This window comes from Macrosteles quadrilineatus, unplaced genomic scaffold (assembly GCF_028750875.1).
Source record: "Macrosteles quadrilineatus isolate MER2022 unplaced genomic scaffold, UCM_ALF_1.0 Scaffold_4__1_contigs__length_99947679, whole genome shotgun sequence".
Classification (NCBI taxonomy): Eukaryota; Metazoa; Arthropoda; class Insecta; order Hemiptera; family Cicadellidae; genus Macrosteles; species Macrosteles quadrilineatus.
This window is the reverse complement of record NW_026542597.1, coordinates 84,410,127-84,427,732: the sequence shown is the minus strand read 5'-3', so window position 1 is coordinate 84,427,732 and position 17,606 is coordinate 84,410,127. Positions and strand designations below refer to the sequence as shown.

At 36.6% G+C, this 17,606-nt stretch overlaps 1 protein-coding gene across 1 annotated transcript; it reads left to right on the top strand.

Annotated features, from left to right (window-relative positions):
- Positions 1-10,841: 10,841 nt before the first annotated feature.
- Positions 10,842-13,949, top strand: LOC128993095 (uncharacterized). Its single transcript, XM_054416852.1, has 2 exons — positions 10,842-12,515; positions 13,512-13,949. Exons 1-2 carry the CDS (start codon positions 10,842-10,844, stop codon positions 13,947-13,949), a joined length of 2,112 nt encoding a protein of 703 aa, XP_054272827.1.
- The last annotated feature ends 3,657 nt before the right edge of the window (positions 13,950-17,606 follow it).

The following is a 17,606-nucleotide window of genomic DNA, read 5'->3' as shown; positions in this document are numbered from 1 at the left end:
AATTTGTTAGAAGAGAAAAATCGTAAACCTCTTTCCAGAGTATTTTTCACAGAAGATTCATTCTGTGACACATGCAAGAAGCAAAAAACTTACGAACAATCTGTCATTTAAATAGAAACGCTTGAACTTCTTTGCGCTGCAATATATCTTCGGTCTGCGTATTTATTTCTTCTACACGAAAAGCTTCTTTAAGGCACCTATTATTACTTCTCATCATAAGGTTTTTATTTGAACTAAACACTCTTTTATTCGGAATCAAAATGAGTTTATTTGTTAAAAACGTAATTAATTTATAGGTTATTAAAAAATATATAAATTTTTGTACAATTTGGCTAACGTATACAGTAAGCAAGCGGTGACAAGAAATAAAAAAATAAGATTTGTTATTTAGTACAAATAATATCCATAAAACTTAAAAATATGAAAATCTTATTGTAACTTATGTACAAGGCCACTATTGTATTAAAGAAATTTCCATCCAATCTATGCTACTAAACAATTTCAAGTGCATATCAGTGGTGTTAACCATTTCGATGTATAAACGCGAAGTTGAACTATGGTATATTTTTTGGAAATTACATTGTTTATCTTCACTAATGTTTATATCATGAGGTTCATGTAAAAGTTTAAATATTTTTTTAAGTACATCATGATCATTCAGATTGTTTTCATACTTGAGATCAAATCAATGATCACCCCTTGAATTTTACAGACACTGTTTTTTTAAGTAGCCTAAATGTTATTTGTTTTATTTACCAGATGTCTATTCAAAAAATCCTAGCATAGAAGGCTATCTGACAAGTAATATGCGAATTTTAGCTCTAAGCTATAATTAGAGCAATCAGCGAGAGGTGCGATTACTTTATTCCTGTAGAGAGTTGTATTACTGTATTTGTGTAACCAAAATGTTAGGTTTTACAACATTACTTTCCCAGTCTAACGTTTCGGATTCCCTAAGGAAGTTTTCATTGTTAGCGGATGTACGAAAGGTCTCTAGAGGATAAAAACATTCTCTTCTTCTTGTTACGATTTACAGATGTAACTATACTGTGGCTTGGCAAGGAAAGTATAATAATACTTCCACTTATTGATTGGCCTAGACCTAATCATATTTGTTTATGTTAAGCAAAATCCAAACCTATACAAAATTTAATATCTGTGATTTTGATTCCTTCGAAGCTACTATCATTAAATGAATCATTGCAAATACTGATAATCATTGTATTTTAGCTTTCGATATTAATGTAATATTTCTATACTTAGGTAAAGAAAACAAGATAACCTAACAATTAGGTTAAGTTTTCGCTAAACATTTTGCACGGTGGATTTAACTATGTATAGAACCATATATTTTATTCCCCATGTTAGAGTTGAAGCCGCACAAAAGCGTTGTACAATTTTTTATTTACGGCGTCGCCCTCATTGAATGAAACAAAACAACAAAACACTGGACGTAACTGAATCTGACAGGTGACTGGTGGTTTTATCACTTTCATTGTTGTCAAACAGATGTTTTGGATAACAAAAGGTTAAATTGCAATGCGAGGTATAATTAATATGGCGATCTAATGCATAAATGCATCAATCCTGTTTAGGTTTTCTCAGTGTATGAAAGTAAACAATTAATAGTCATAAGCATAATTAAAAAAATCCCTGTATAGCTATGCCTTCTTATGTAATGAAACTCAATTCATGTTAAACATTGGACCACTTATTGCCAGTAGCAAATAATATTAAGAAACTTATCAACAGCACATCACCTACTCTTCTCAGACAGGCAATTCAGATGCTGTCAATAATTTGCCTATCGTTGTCCGTAGGCGCTGATCAAGGTGTTCCCTTTGATCATTGTTATGATTTACAGACAATGCTTAGATAGGCCTATCGGAGATATTGTGGATATTGATCAATCTAATCATAAAAATACTAAAATTGTCATTAATGCGAAAAAGTTTGAATTTCAATAAAATTCACTTGTGGAAATAACTACAATATTATATTGAGGTACCGGATACAGTAATAGTTTATTTCGTATTTAACCACTGTTCCGTATTCAAGCGCTACCTAGATATTTCCAGACGTTTCATATCATAGAATAACCTTTGTCCTGTCACGTGATGTCTGGAAAACCCCAATCTCGCCCCAGTTCTCTTCTCTTGCATTCATGCAACTACTAACATGTCCCCGGCACAATTAACTCCCAATTGCTGCTCTCATCTCTTAACCCCAAAGTATATTTAATTATTATTAGTGACACATATTAAAAGTGAACTATTGAACATTTGTGAAGTGAAACACTACTACTGCCGGTCCGGGTCTGTGTACGAGCAATACGTAAAAGTATTAACAGTCTATCCAACAACTTCAAACTTTTAGAACATAGAATTTCAACCCTGGAATCCAACTCTTTAATTATGTCTAACCGTATAAGTACCAGAAATGCAGAGCCGTCTACTCATCCTTTTTCATCAGACCCTGTAACTCCAGCGACGAAGAAAGCACCTCGAACTCCACCATGCTCCGCCATGCTTTTAAAATGTAATGAAACGTTTGAAGATTTCTTTAGCAACAATATTGAAGAATTTTTAAAAAATAACAGCTGTTACAGAAAACATCTAACTAAACATGACTCAGTACGTTCCCTTGATATCGATGAAGACGTGATCCAGACATCCGAGTCAAGTGAACTAGAAAAACAAGAATATATACATCCAACTCCAAATGACTGTGAAGACCAAACGCCTTTTTTAGAAGCAACTGTCAATACTCGGGAGAAGATGAAGATAAAACCACGAAAGAAAATGTCACGAATTTTCAGGAGAGCCTCAAGAACCTAACGATATTTCATCAAAATACTGACTGCATGGGGAATAAAATCGAACAACTTAATCACCTCCTCCATTCCACTTCTCCAGATATTGTCATCATCTCAGAACATGGACAAGATCATGATCGTCTGAACAATACGCGGCTGAGCAACTACAATCTTCTCTCAGCCTACTGTAGGACAAATATTAGTAAAGGGGGTGTTGCCATCTTCAAACACACTGACCTTGAGAATGAGGTTGAAATAATAAACTTAGAGCTCGCAAGCACCCCTTTGGTAATAGAAGTTTCTGCGGTTGCTGTAAAACTTAAAAAACATGCAAAATTATTTGTTCTGGGCGTTTATCGTCCCCCAGGAGAGGGCAAGGATGCATTTGATCTTTCCTTGGAGACTCTTTCAAAAATTCTAGACCCTTGGGTGACACAGCATGACATAATTCTCATCATGGGTGACTTCAACATCGACTGCCTAGTATCATCAGCAAGAAGCAAACAACTGGAAGAACTCCTAACGACTTTTAACGTTCACCGAATTAAGCTTCCTCCTACAAGAATTTCTAAGGAGTCTTCAACATCGATCGACATGTGCTGTGTATCCTCAAATTTCATGCAAGAGGTTGACGTTCAAGTTATCAATACTGGAATTTCGGACCATACTGGACAATTGTGCAGTATAAACCTACCTGTAGCACAAACAAAACCTTGTATTTACTCTCTCCGTAGCCTCAAACCACATAACTTAGATAATTTAAAACTTCTTTTATCACTTCAAGACTGGACAACTATCTTAGAATACAGATGTGTTGAGGATGCCTACAATAGTTTCATTTCAATCATTACTTTAGCTCTTGATGCTACATGCCCCCGAACAATGTCCCGAAGCAAGAAGAAAAATCCGGTAAAACATGTTTACGATGATGAAGCCAAAATTATGAGAGAAGACTTCATTCGTGCTCAAGACCTCTACATCCTAAGAGGAAAAGAAGAAGATAAACTTCAGGCAAATCATTTAAAGAAAACCTACGACCTAAAGCTGAAATCGCTGCGTCGTACAGCCACTGCCAACTACATCTCGGAGTCCTCAATAAAGTCGAAGGCTATCTGGAATGTGATTAATAGTGAGCGGAAGTCAAAAGAGCTTGGACCTGAAAGTTGTAAATACCTCATGGTGGACTCAAACAAAGTAGAAGATCCCAGGAAACTTGCTGATTGCTTTAATGCTTACTTCACATCAGTTGCTGAAGATACATTAAAAAACATCCCTGACCAGAAGCCACAAATCGAACAACACACCCAACTTGATATACCATTTCCCTTGATGTCGTTTCCACCTACCTCTAAGCAAGAACTGCTCAAGATTATCTGCAGTCTACACAACAAGACTTCCTCAGGCTTAGATGATTTTTCGTCAATCATGGTTAAACACTGCAAAGATGAACTAGTAACACCTCTACAACATATAATAAACCTAAGTATGTCCCAAGGTATTTTCCCAAGCAAAATGAAGAGCTCAATAGTAATTCCGATACACAAGAAAGGAAGTAAACACGACATAGAAAACTATAGGCCCATCTCATTGGTTTCTACCTTCTCGAAGCTTGTGGAGAAGATAGTTCTTATTAGGCTCACGGATCATCTAGAAATCAACAGGATAAGATTAAATTCTCAACATGGTTTCCAAAAGAATAAATCTACAGTTACAGCCTTGGTAGAATTGATTGAACACATTGTGGACAAACTCGAGAAGGGGGAGAATGTAACGAGTGTCTTCCTCGACTTGAGTAAGGCCTTTGATTGCCTCAGCCATAATCTGATCCTTGCAAAACTTGAAGAACTTGGTTTGCAAGGTGTTGCCTGGAAATGGTTTCAGAGCTACCTAGTGGGACGCAACCAACTTGTTCAACTACGACAGAAAGTGAATGGGAGAGTCTCTACATACAGATCAGAACTGCTTCCTAATTCAAGAGGCGTACCCCAAGGGTCTATCCTGGGGCCGGTCATTTTTATCCTATTCACTTACGATCTTCCATCACACATCGAGCCGTACAGCAAAGCATTAATGTACGCTGATGATACAGTCTTAGTAACTTCAAGCAATTCAGTTGAAGATCTAGAAGTTAACTCTTACATTGCCTTAAACCTAGCAATTGATTACTGTAACATGAACGACCTGGTATTCAATGCGGGGAAAACCAAGCAGGTAAACATGGGAACGAAGAGAGATGAGATTTCTGGCTGTCCAGATCTTCAGGTCACTGAATCATCAAAGCATCTTGGTTTGGTTATTGACAACAGGCTCTCATGGGTTGATCACATAGACGAACTATGCATGAGATTAAGCAGCGCAACCTTCGCTCTAAGACGCATCAAGTGCATTAGTACGACAGAAGCCCTAATAACATCGTATCACTCTCTCTTTGAAAGTCATCTTAGGTATGGCATTCAGCTTTGGGGAAGTGCCTCCCTTCACATCATCCAACGGGTGCTGGTCCTGCAAAAGAGAGCGTTAAGAGTCATGGCTGGCCTTGGCTGGAGGGAGAGCTGCCGAGAGCCTTTCAAACAGTGGAACGTTCTCACTGTGGTGAACATCTACATCTTGGAAGTTGTTTCACTCGCCTGCTTGAAGGGTCTCCCCAAAAATGAAGATACCCACCAGTACAACACTCGGCGCGCAGGAGACTTCAACCTTCCTGTCCACCACAGCAAGCGGTTTGAAATGAAGCCATCGTACAACGGAGCGAAGTTCTTCAACCTACTACCAGATGAAGTCAAAACTTCAAAACCTAAAATTTTTAAGACAAAACTGAAGGAGTGGCTGCTAGGTCGTCCATTCTATACGATTACTGAATTCACCAACTGGCGGAACGACTGAATATTTCGAACATTTTATTGTAAAGGAAAAAGAATGTCAATCTAATTGTTTGTATGTACACTTTGTATTTTTGACACTATTTCAATCTTGAAGATTGCAAATAAAGCAATTAAAAAAAAAAAAAAAAAAAAAAATGCGCAATAGCTGGCCAGCAGAAGAAACTCGTGTACGTCTACCGGCTTCGTCTTCTCAACACTTCAGTTAAAAGGAAGGTACCTCACCAATCTCATTACAGTATTATCTGTTAAATAATTAGTGACAAGTTTTTAATATTGCTCTTTCAACATACAGTCCATTTGAACATTTTTAGGCAAGTTTACCCCCCATCCGCTGGTCCTTCGAGCCGGATGAAAATCATATCATTAATAATATATTGTGCTTTTATTAGCCTAGCTACTGTAACTGTTAAAATTGTACAACTAAACTCTTAAAAGTGTCACTTCTCTAAATAATTAGAGCAGCATTTGTATTCCCCATTACTATTTTTGGTGAATAAATAATATTTTATTTCATTCCCCTGTGCCATCTCAGACGTGAATATTTCATGTTCATGTCCTCCCACTGCTACATGAATCACGTCATATTTCCTTTCAAATAGTTATTTGAAATCAGGAATTAGTTAGGATATTTAATATTTTCTCTAAGTTTCTCAATCAATTCACCATATCAATTATTGTCATTAAATGTTTCGTCCTTAATTTTCTAACATATTTTCACTTATCAGAAAGTCAGCCATTTTATATTTTCTGTCCTTGCGATGCACCTTGGTGGTAGCGAACTTCTCCACTAGAGCGCTCTGCCTACAGTCTGCACGTCGCAAGAACCAATGAGCGTCGAGATTCGTAAAACAGAATAAATCGCCCAATGATATTGCTTCTTCAAATTGATCATAATGTAAAGCTCAGTTTCAAGCACAGGAAATTAGCTGACTGAATATAAAACACACTCCAGCTACATACAGCTGTGTGAATTGAATCAAAATATAAACGTAACCTTCAAGTTTATACATCTTGGAAAATATTGTTTTGTATGAATATTAAACGAAATATTAGTGGTTGAATCGATTCTTGTCTACATTAAGGATATTGCTCATAATAAATACTTCCCTACTCAATTTATTCTGCGAAAATACTGATTCAAATGAAATGACTTGTGTTAAATAGACTTTACTTTTATTTACTATGTCTATCCTGGGTCTGATGGTAAAGTGAAATATAATTTTACATTCATTATTTCTTATAGAGTGAATGTAAATGAATTGATTTATTCTGAGCTATTAATTTGCATTATTGTTAGGTCTAAGACTTGGAGTTATTTTGATATTTAGGTGTTGGTGAATATTTACGTAGGCCTAAACTTATGATAAACTTAGGCCTATAGCTTACTCTTTTGATTACATAAATGGTCTGTTAAAATGAGATTCTCTACACTCGAGAAAAAGGCAAAACTTGTCAAAAATAGGCTTCAGAAAATAAGCAAGTTTGTGTCAGCCCAAATTACTCTCTCAGAAACTCAATCATTAAATGTTGTTTCCATTCAGCGCTTACACAACTATGATGATGAAGTTAGAGGTTTATTCTCTGATTTTAAAGCTTTATTCGATAAAGTGGTTTATGATGATCCTGGTTCTGATTATGACGAAACTGAAGCATGCTCTATGCAAGATGAAATTTCGGACTTGTACATTTCTCTGATCAGTGACTTGAAAATAGTGTTACCTGCTAAAACTAAAGAAGTAACACCTCCCACCCAACCATCTCTGCGACTGCCCAAATTTGAGTTGCCCAAATTCAGCGGTAACTACGAAGAATGGGTTAGCTACTACAATATTTTTGAGGCTTCTATTAATAGGAATGAAACTTTGGCCCCTGTGAGTAAGTTCCAATATCTGCTTAGTTCTTTAAGTGGTGAACCCTTAGATTTAGTAAAGAGCTTAAGCATAACTGCAGAAAACTTTGATGTTGCACTTAGGCTGCTTAAGGATCGCTATGATAACAAAAGGCGTGTTGTAACTCAGCTTGTTACAAAAATCATTGATTTGCCATGCATAAGTAGTGGTTCTCTCAAAAGTCTCCAACATTTTCTCACAGTTTATAAAGAGAACACTCAAGTTTTGAAAAATCTCAACCATGACATAACAGCTGAAAATACTCTGCTTGTCCTAACGCTTTTGAAAAAGTTACCTACTGATTTAAGAAAATCTTTTGAGGATTCTCGCATCACAAACAATGACATACCTGCAGTAAATGATCTAATTCAATTCCTTGAAAGAGAATTTAAACGATTAGAAGGAGCTAGTATCGGTCTTGGTCCCTCAGCTAACGCAAGATACCCTTCAGTGCAAAAGACTCAATCTAATAGTTATAGGCCTAAACCTCTTCGAGATAGTAAACCTTACTCCTCTCAAGCTAAAACAGCTTTCGTCACAGTGACTAACACTTGTAAGTTTTGTCAAGCATCCGATCACAATATATACAAGTGTCAAGCCTTTCAGGCTAAAAGTAGAAGTGATAGAGTTGAATTCACTTGTAAAAATAATCTATGCGCCAACTGCCTAGGCCATCTACATGATACTAATAACTGTCCTTCTCATAGAGTGTGTCGAATTTGTTCAAAGCGACATCACACTCTCTTACATGACTCAACTCCCACACAACAGCAGCCAAGTTACCCAACCAAGGTTTTTGAAAAAAAATATGGTAAGCCGCCTACAAATAACGCACCCCAAAGCCATGTCACCGCACCAGTGAATAAAAGTGCTCTTGTAGGATTGTCTAGCCAGTTAAACCCAACTAAAACAACAATTTTACTTGGAACATGTTTAGTTCAGGTGTTTTCCAAAGATGGTCAGCAAACTGTACTCCGTGCTGTGCTCGACTCTGCATCTCAACTTACATTGATATCTGAAAGAGCTGTTCAGCTCATCAGTGCCTCCCGTACTCGATGAAATCCAAGGAATTTCTGGCTCACTAATTCATTCTAGAGGAATAGTGCACATTGATATATCTGCAGTTAATCCCAGACAGCACACTTTATCCCAGGGACATCCCATAGTAGTCCCATATGTCCTGAGAATGTCTCGGGATATGTACGCTATCCTCAGGATATCCCGCAAAATCCCGGGACGAGTACGAAATCCACAGGATATCCTACAATATACCGTAATGTCCCGGGATTTGTAAGTTAACCTCAGGATATCCTGTAAAGTCCCGGGATATGTACGAATGCCATAGGATATTCCAGAATGTCCCATGACATCCCGGGACATGTACAACATCCACTGGATATCCTGTAATGTCCCGGTAACAAAATGAAGAAAAAAAATACTACCACTGATGAAATGTATATCTAAATTTAAATGTTCAACAAGGCCAATATATAATAATTTGTTTTTTCACTAGTGCTTTCAGAAACTTGGTTTCCATCTTCAGGCTGTGTTTACACTAGTACAAAAAGTAAATATTTACTTAATAAATTAATTTTAAACAAAGTTAAAACAGATGATTTAAAGGATATTGTAAATATAAAAAAATAATATTAGAAAAATTAATCTTTTGAATTTTGGATATGTTACAGTGTTGTTCTTGATGTAATTATTTTCAGTAATTCCGAATTTATAATTGGGCCGTCTTCATTATTTAACAAATAATTTTGGTCCGTTTTTTTTTCTAAAAACAAGATTCCCACGCATTAAGATGTTGAGGTTTTATAATTTATTTTAAAAGTTTAAGGCATAAGGTTTCCCAGATTGAAAATATGTCTTGTTAATACTATGGCTAGCAAGGGTTGACTTTACTTTACTGACATATTACTACCACCGAGTTCAGGAAAACTAGAGTTCTATCATAGTTGTGTGAAATGTGAATTTAATTCTAACTTTAAATTAATAAAACAACCAAAAACTAATTTTAATCATATAACAATCAATTATAACAGTGCTAATCTAATGGTGATTAAATAATCTATATTCAAATACCAGTATCCTCTCCAACTACCAGAAAAACAATTCAACTACTTGAGGCCTAAACAGATTAACAGAATCATATATAGCCTATACTGTAGTATCAAACATATTTTAAGTATTGCGACCATTGCAACTGTCCGCTACTCTTAAACCACTTGAAAACACCCATAATCATCAAGCGCAGATAGCTCAGGAGGTAAGGTAAGAGGCTCATAAGGAGAAGGTACCAGGTTCGAAACCCGTCTGGGCCAAAAAACTTTTTTCTCGTTTTTTTCTTCAAAATTTGTGTTTATTAACTATTTAATCAATTTACTAAACTTATAATTAAGCTTTTCATACTAAATCTATATTATTTTGTGATTTTTATGTTCAGGCCCAGACCACACTTTATCCCAGGGACATCCCATAGTAGTCCCATATGTCCTGAGAATGTCCTGAGGACTACCCTGGGATGACCTCGGATGTCCCACGGATATGCGTGTGAGCTTATCCGTAGGACATCCCCGGGCGGGGACATTACGCATTCCTGCGGATATCCTGTGATATCCCAGGTTGACCATAGGACCACTATGGGATATCTTGCATATCCTGTCGCAATATCCGTGGGATGTCCTGAGGAGAAAGTGTGCTGTCTGGGATGGTCAACGCTTAGCCTACCATCATCCATGCTTGGTTTTGAATCGTATCCCTTCACCACTGCCTCAGATCCCAGTCTCACCTCAAGTGAAGGGATCTTTAAATGATTTTGTCCTTGCAGACCCGTGTTTTGACAAACCTGGAGAAATTGATCTATTAATCGGAGCTGATTTATTCGCTCTCTCACTGACTGGTGAGCAGCACTTCTTAGGCCATAACCTGCCCCAAGTTTTAGGAACTATATTCGGATTTGTTGTAATGGGCATAGCTCCTGTTGCTACATCTGAGTTATCAATCCCAAAAACTGTTTCTTTTCTCACTACACATGATGGAGACCTTCACAGTTCACTTCAAAGGTTTTGGTCAATCGAAGAACCCCCGACATGTGAGACTCAGTCAGAAGAAGATGTTCTCTGCTTACAGCATTTTGAAAGAACCCATACACGTGATAACTCTGGTCGATATGTTGTTAAGTTACCGAAAAGACCAAATCATCCACTATTAGGTGAATCTTGTAGTACAGCTCAACTTAGACTTAAAGCGATGGAAAGAAAATTTGCTGCTCAGCCCGAATTCAAAGATTTATACTCCGAATTTATGGATGACTACATCAAATCAGGTCACATGAGTGCATGTGAGCAACCCCTTTCTGGTGAATGTTACTATTTACCCCATCATGGAGTATTTAAGGAGAATCCCCCTAATTCCAAAATACGAGTCGTATTTGATGGTAGTTCCAAAACAAATAATGGCGTCTCCCTAAACGATATCCTCATGCCTGGCCCTAAGTTGCAGAATGATATTAGTGATGTCTTGCTGTACTTTAGGTGTCACAAGTTTGTGTTCACTTGTGATATACGACAGATGTATCGCCAGATTCTGGTGGCTGAAGATGACAAGAAATATCAGTTAATCTTTTGGCGATCCAACCCTGATGAATCCCTTCAAGTCTTAAAGCTAAATACCGTCACCTACGGTCTCAACTGTTCCCCGTTCATTGCGATCAGAACATTACAACAATTGGTCAAAGATGAGGGTCACTCATACCCCAAGGCGTCTGAGATTCTAACTAAATCAATATTTTATGACGACATCATCGCTGGAGCAGAAAGTCTTGATGAAGCTTTGTCTGCACAGAATGAACTCAAGAACTTGCTCGCTAGAGGAGGTTTTGAACTCCGAAAATGGATTAGCAACGCACCCCAACTATTGGACCAAGTCCCAATTGAACATAAAGAGACTCCAGTGGAGTTAACTGAAAATAGTGAAGCCTTCTTCAGTGTCCTAGGTCTAAAATGGACCCCAGAGTCCGACATGCTTTCTTACAAGGTTAAGGATGTTGAAATAAGTGCTATACTTACAAAGAGAAGAATATTGTCTACAATCGCTAAACTGTACGATTTACCAGGATTTCTTACACCAGTAATTTTCTGGGCAAAAACACTTATTCAGTATCTCTGGACAACAGGGCTAACTTGGGATGAACCTGTTCCAAATGATGTTAGAACCAAGTGGCATTCATTCTTAGAAGAACTCCCAATAATTCAAGAATTAAGAATTTCACGCTACATTTCTACTTCTCTGCATACGGCTGTGCAACTCCACGGCTTCAGCGATGCTTCAGAGAAAGGCTACGCTGCTGTTGTCTACCTTCGTGTCACTGACTCTCAAGAGAATACAAGGCTCTATCTCATCGTCTCTAAATCAAAAGTCGCTCCTTTGAAAAGAATTTCTCTGCCACGGCTTGAACTTTGTGGCGCTCACTTACTGGGAAAACTTCTTCAATATTCTTCAAACATACTCTCTGCTCATATGAAGATTGAATCAATCTATGCTTGGTGTGACTCCACAATTGTCCTAACCTGGATACGTACTCTTCCATACCGCTTGAAAGTCTTCATTGCCAATCGTATTTCAGAACTCCAAGCATTGGTCTCTCCTCACTCATGGAATTATGTCAAATCTCAAGACAACCCGGCAGATTGCGCCACTCGTGGTCTTTCACCCTCTCAACTTGTGACTCATCATTTATGGTGGAATGGACCGGAATGGTTACAGTCATCGTCAGATTCTTGGCCCAAGCCAAAATTCACACCTGTTATTGATGATGACACTCTTGAAATAAGGCCAAATCCTCTAAACGTTCTAGCAACCACAGAGAAGATTAAACTCACTGATTTTGATGTACTAGAAAAATATTCATGTTTCAGGAAACTTGTAAATGTCATGGCATATATATTGCGATTCATTCATAATCTGCAAGCCAATGATCCCCGCATCGGACGACTTACTTGCCAAGAAACTTCTTCAGCGAAATTAAGAATTTTCAAACTCATACAAAATACATCATTTAAGGATGACATCTCTGCTCTCAAAAAGGGATCTCAATGCAGCTTAAAACTTGCTCGTTTATCCCCATATATTGATGACAGTGGAATAGTGCGAGTAGGCGGCAGGTTGAAACATTCCAACCTTACACAAGATGCGAAACATCCAGTTTTGTTACCTAAATCTCACTGTACTGTCAAACTGTTGATTATGCATTATCACCTAAAGCATCTACACGCAGGCCCTCAATTGCTGCAGTCTATTCTGTCTCAAGAGGTTTGGATATTATCAGCCCGCAGCGTGATAAGATCTGTGATTTTCAAGTGTCAAAGATGTTTCAGACTTAAGCCTGTAAACAAACCTCCACTGATGGGAGATCTTCCTGAAACTCGATTAAAACCTGTAAGGCCATTCTATCACACTGGCATGGACTATAGTGGACATTTTGACATTAAAGTTCATTCAACTAGGAATGCTCAACGGTTAAAATCATACCTCTGCCTCTTTGTATGTTTTGCTACGAAAGCTGTGCACCTAGAAATTGTAACAGACCTATCTGTAGACTCCTTCATAGCTACACTAAAACGTTTTGTTTCTCGTCGTGGATTGTGTGCCCACTTATACTCAGATTGCGGAACTAACTATGTTGGAGCCTCAAAGCAACTCATGAAAACCTTTCAGAATTTCATCAAGGAATCAAACACTAAAGATGCTCTTAACAACTTCGCGTTGGATCACTCAATAAATTTTCACTTTCAACCACCAGCCACTCCCCACCAAGGAGGCCTATGGGAGAGTGCTATAAAAAGTTCTAAATATCATCTGAAAAGAGTCATAGGCGATAGAGTTCTAACACTAATGGAAATAATAACACTCGCTACACAGGTGGAGGCTGTACTAAACTCGAGACCCTTAACAGCGTTATCCGCTGATCCATCTGACATCTCAGCCCTTACTCCGGGTCATTTTCTTATCGGCACTTCTCTTGTGGCAGTACCGGAACCAAATCTTGAAGAGGTTCCCGAAAATCGTCTCAATCATTGGCAAACTGTACAAGCCCTACATCAACGCTTCTGGCGACGTTGGCATCAGGAATATTTACATCAGCTACAACAAAGAAAGAAATGGGAAAAGCCCAACAAGAATCTAGAAGTGGGTGATCTCGTTATAATTCAGGACCCTAGAACACCACCACTACTTTGGCCTCTTGGACGCATAGTGAAGACTTCGCCTGGATCAGATGGCATCGTCCGAGTTGTCACCATCAAGACTCAGCGGGGAACCTTCTGTCGTCCTGCTACCAAGGTGTACCCGCTCCCCTGATCTCATTATCAGACCAAACAAAATGTTTATTCTATTTTCAAACATATTTCTATTTCAATGTTATGTATATATATTTAATCTATGTTTCTTATATTTCAATGTCAATCTTTATTCATTATGTGTCACTTTGTAACTTTCTCAATGTTTTGAACCATGTACGGTTCAAGGCGGGTGGCATGTTCCGTATTCAAGCGCTACCTAGATATTTCCAGACGTTTCATATCATAGAATAACCTTTGTCCTGTCACGTGATGTCTGGAAAACCCCAATCTCGCCCCAGTTCTCTTCTCTTGCATTCATGCAACTACCAACATGTCCCCGGCACAATTAACTCCCAATTGCTGCTCTCATCTCTTAACCCCAAAGTATATTTAATTATTATTAGTGACACATATTAAAAGTGAACTATTGAACATTTGTGAAGTGAAACACTACTACTGCCGGTCCGGGTCTGTGTACGAGCAATACGCAATAGCTGGCCAGCAGAAGAAACTCGTGTACGTCTACCGGCTTCGTCTTCTCAACACTTCAGTTAAAAGGAAGGTACCTCACCAATCTCATTACAGTATTATCTGTTAAATAATTAGTGACAAGTTTTTAATATTGCTCTTTCAACATACAGTCCATTTGAACATTTTTAGGCAAGTTTACCCCCCAACCACCATATTTTACTAGCCAATAAATATTTTACTTTTTAAATAAATATTTTTACTTAAATCAATGAATAAATGGGTATGAATTAAAAAGGTATTAGTGTCAAAGGATTTAAACAGATTAATTTAAGCATTGTGTCATTAGGTAATTAAGTGAATAATACATAAGTGAATAAAGTGCAATATTGTTTTTGGTGTACTTTGGTAAAATGAAATCCAGCTTTTTAATTATTACTATCACAATACGTTATTATAAAATTATTTGGTTTTTTTATATTCTAAAGTTTTTTACACATTTTCCTCCTAACAGTTAACTTTTCATGCATAAAGCTCATATGATGGAAATAGTCTACTCAGCCACCAATCCATGCAGAATATGATTAACATTTTATATTGTGAGATTAACTTACTTAGAAGTGGTCTACAGAAGAGTTGCATTACATAAGCCCCTTTCTATAGCATAGAAGTACATAGTTTCTTTAACAATAGCAATCGTAATTTACAAAAAAAGTTATATTTGATGTAATTAATATTGTGGCTGGTAATATAATTTTAATAAATATGGAAAACACTCAAATTATGTTCAAGAAAATGAAATTTAGATCAAATGTACGTACTTTGGTCCTTCGATAACTGTACCTTAACCATTAAACTTTATTCAAACCATGTATTGAACTCAGTATTGTAAGTTTTGTCTCAGTAGATAGCACCTAAATTGTAAATTAATAAAAAAGGCCAGAAATTGATAAAATATAGGTTTATTAGAGTAAATTCGTGCTTCTTTATTTAATCTTTTTACCAACTAAATCTATGTAGAAATATATTCCATTTAAATAAACTGTTTTGGATTCAATTCTTGCCAACAATGGTTTTACAGCAATTTTTGTAGTTAAACTATCATTGACTATTATATTATTATTCTGAATCTAGTTTAATTAAACAATCCCAGAACATGTGTAACTTAATTAAATAAACTTGAGTATAAAGACACATCAGAAAAAAATATAGAAATGAAAACACCTCTTTGCTTACATAGGTTTAAATTTTATAGATTCAATTTCGGATTGAGGGTATAGTGTTGGACAAGCGAAAGGGTGTGAACAGTCAGCTGTGTTGATCAGCTGTTAACACAACGTAAACAGCTGACGAAGTAAAACCTATTGTGGTTTGGTCAGCTGATTGCTATCGGGCTCACGATACATAAATTACTTTTTTAATCAGGGTTTGATATTCATGTAAGAATATATTTGTACAGTTTTTGTTTGATACAGTACCATTTATTCACTGTTTCTATTCGGTTTCGGATAACTCGGCCTGATAATTTCCTGTTTACTTAAACCCATTATTTATGAACATGAATTGAAATAAAACACAAAATTAGTTAATGCAACGATCGTTGCAAACGTTTCAACAAAAAATACCTTGCACGATTTGAAAAATTCATTTACTCTAATTTATAAATTCTTTTTGATCTAATTTGCCTTCTTTATTTTATATCCAACACTTTACCCGGGGTAGCGAGCTGGTCTAGTGGTAGAGCGTGAGGCTTCAGTGCCCGAGGTCCCGGGTTCAAATCCCGCCAATCACCAATGGAGTTTATCCATGTTATAATGCCGCAACCCACTAGTACCAGCCTGAAGTATTGTGTAAGATAGTTCCGGGCTAGAACTAGCGTCCTAGGATGTGAAGATGGGACATAAAAAACCTAAAACTGTGCTGTATGAATACTTATTTGCTGAATTTTTTGTTAACCATAGATTATTAATAGGTTCTTATGATTTTGGTATGGTTGGGTTGTGTTTTTAATTCATTAAATTTTGTAAAAGTTTAGGAAAGTCAGCAGGTAGAAGATTATTCACTAAAGGTTTAGGAGTAATTAGTTTCGGAATAATTAATTGAGTTGTGAAAGGGTTTGTTCCAGTGTATACAGATGTATAGAATCAGTTCACACAGGACTAGTAAAATAGGTTAATCCATTTCAATGAAACGAGTAATTTTATTTTAGCAATCAATATACCTGCTTTTAGCAACATCAACCCCACAGTAGTAGAGTATTAAAAATGTATAATTTCAAATCGGTAAATTCACACATTCTCATATTTTTTACTTTTACAACACTACTATGGCAGTACATCATTTATATTTTGGAAGCAACAACATGACCGTGTCGATTGCTTATACAATATATGCTTTTAGTGTTTGTAATAGTAAAATCTACCACCCAAATGATTTATGGAAAGTTTTCATATAGCTAAGAAGCGCTCAATAGGCAGTTACAAAGGTTGGCGTCGAGGTGGCGCCTTAGGATAAACAGCAATTTGGAAACGGATGTTTACCTCTTAAAAGCGAACTTATTGTGAAGCCTTTGTGAAGGCAAACGGGTTTTACCATAAGTGATAACAATTGGTTGTAAGTTCAATTCTACTTGTTCAATACTCAGGCAGTCTCTATATTTTAAGTTTTATTTTAGCTGGTTGCAAAAACAAAAAAAGTATCTATAACCATATATAATATGTATTTTTTCCGTAACTACGCTTTCAAGGATAAAACTTTGTAACAGGTTTTAATATGAATTGTAATTCAACAGAAGATCCTTAAGCTAAATGTTTAAACACAATCGTATTGTAAACAAGAGACAAGACGTTAATGGAAATTGATTTTAAATAGGCTACTTTTATCACAATTTTGTAACCTCATTAAGGTAGATGAATCATTCTTATGTTGTAAAATAACTAAATTGTATTTATTCTAAATTAGTAGTTTTGTTTACCTATAACTGTCTTAAACGAATACACTCTTTGGAAGATAAAAGGGTATTTGCATGAAAGAAATAAGTTTTGAACCAGATAAAAATGAACGATTTTCGCACGGTTACCTCCGAGTATTAAAATGTTCTTACATATTAACATATTAAATAACATATTATGTTCTTCTTCTTACTTTTAATTTCTGACCACAGCTTGAGATTCATAACAATGTTTGTTTCCCATGTTAATCTTATGGA

Excerpts from the sequence above, each read along its gene's own strand:
- LOC128993095 (XM_054416852.1), top strand. The coding sequence starts at position 10,842 with ATGGAAAGAAAATTTGCTGCTCAGCCCGAATTCAAAGATTTATACTCC. Across the intron at positions 12,516-13,511 it reads ATTCATGTTTCAGGAAACTT|GTGGAGGCTGTACTAAACTC; the intron begins GTAAATGTCATG and ends CTCGCTACACAG.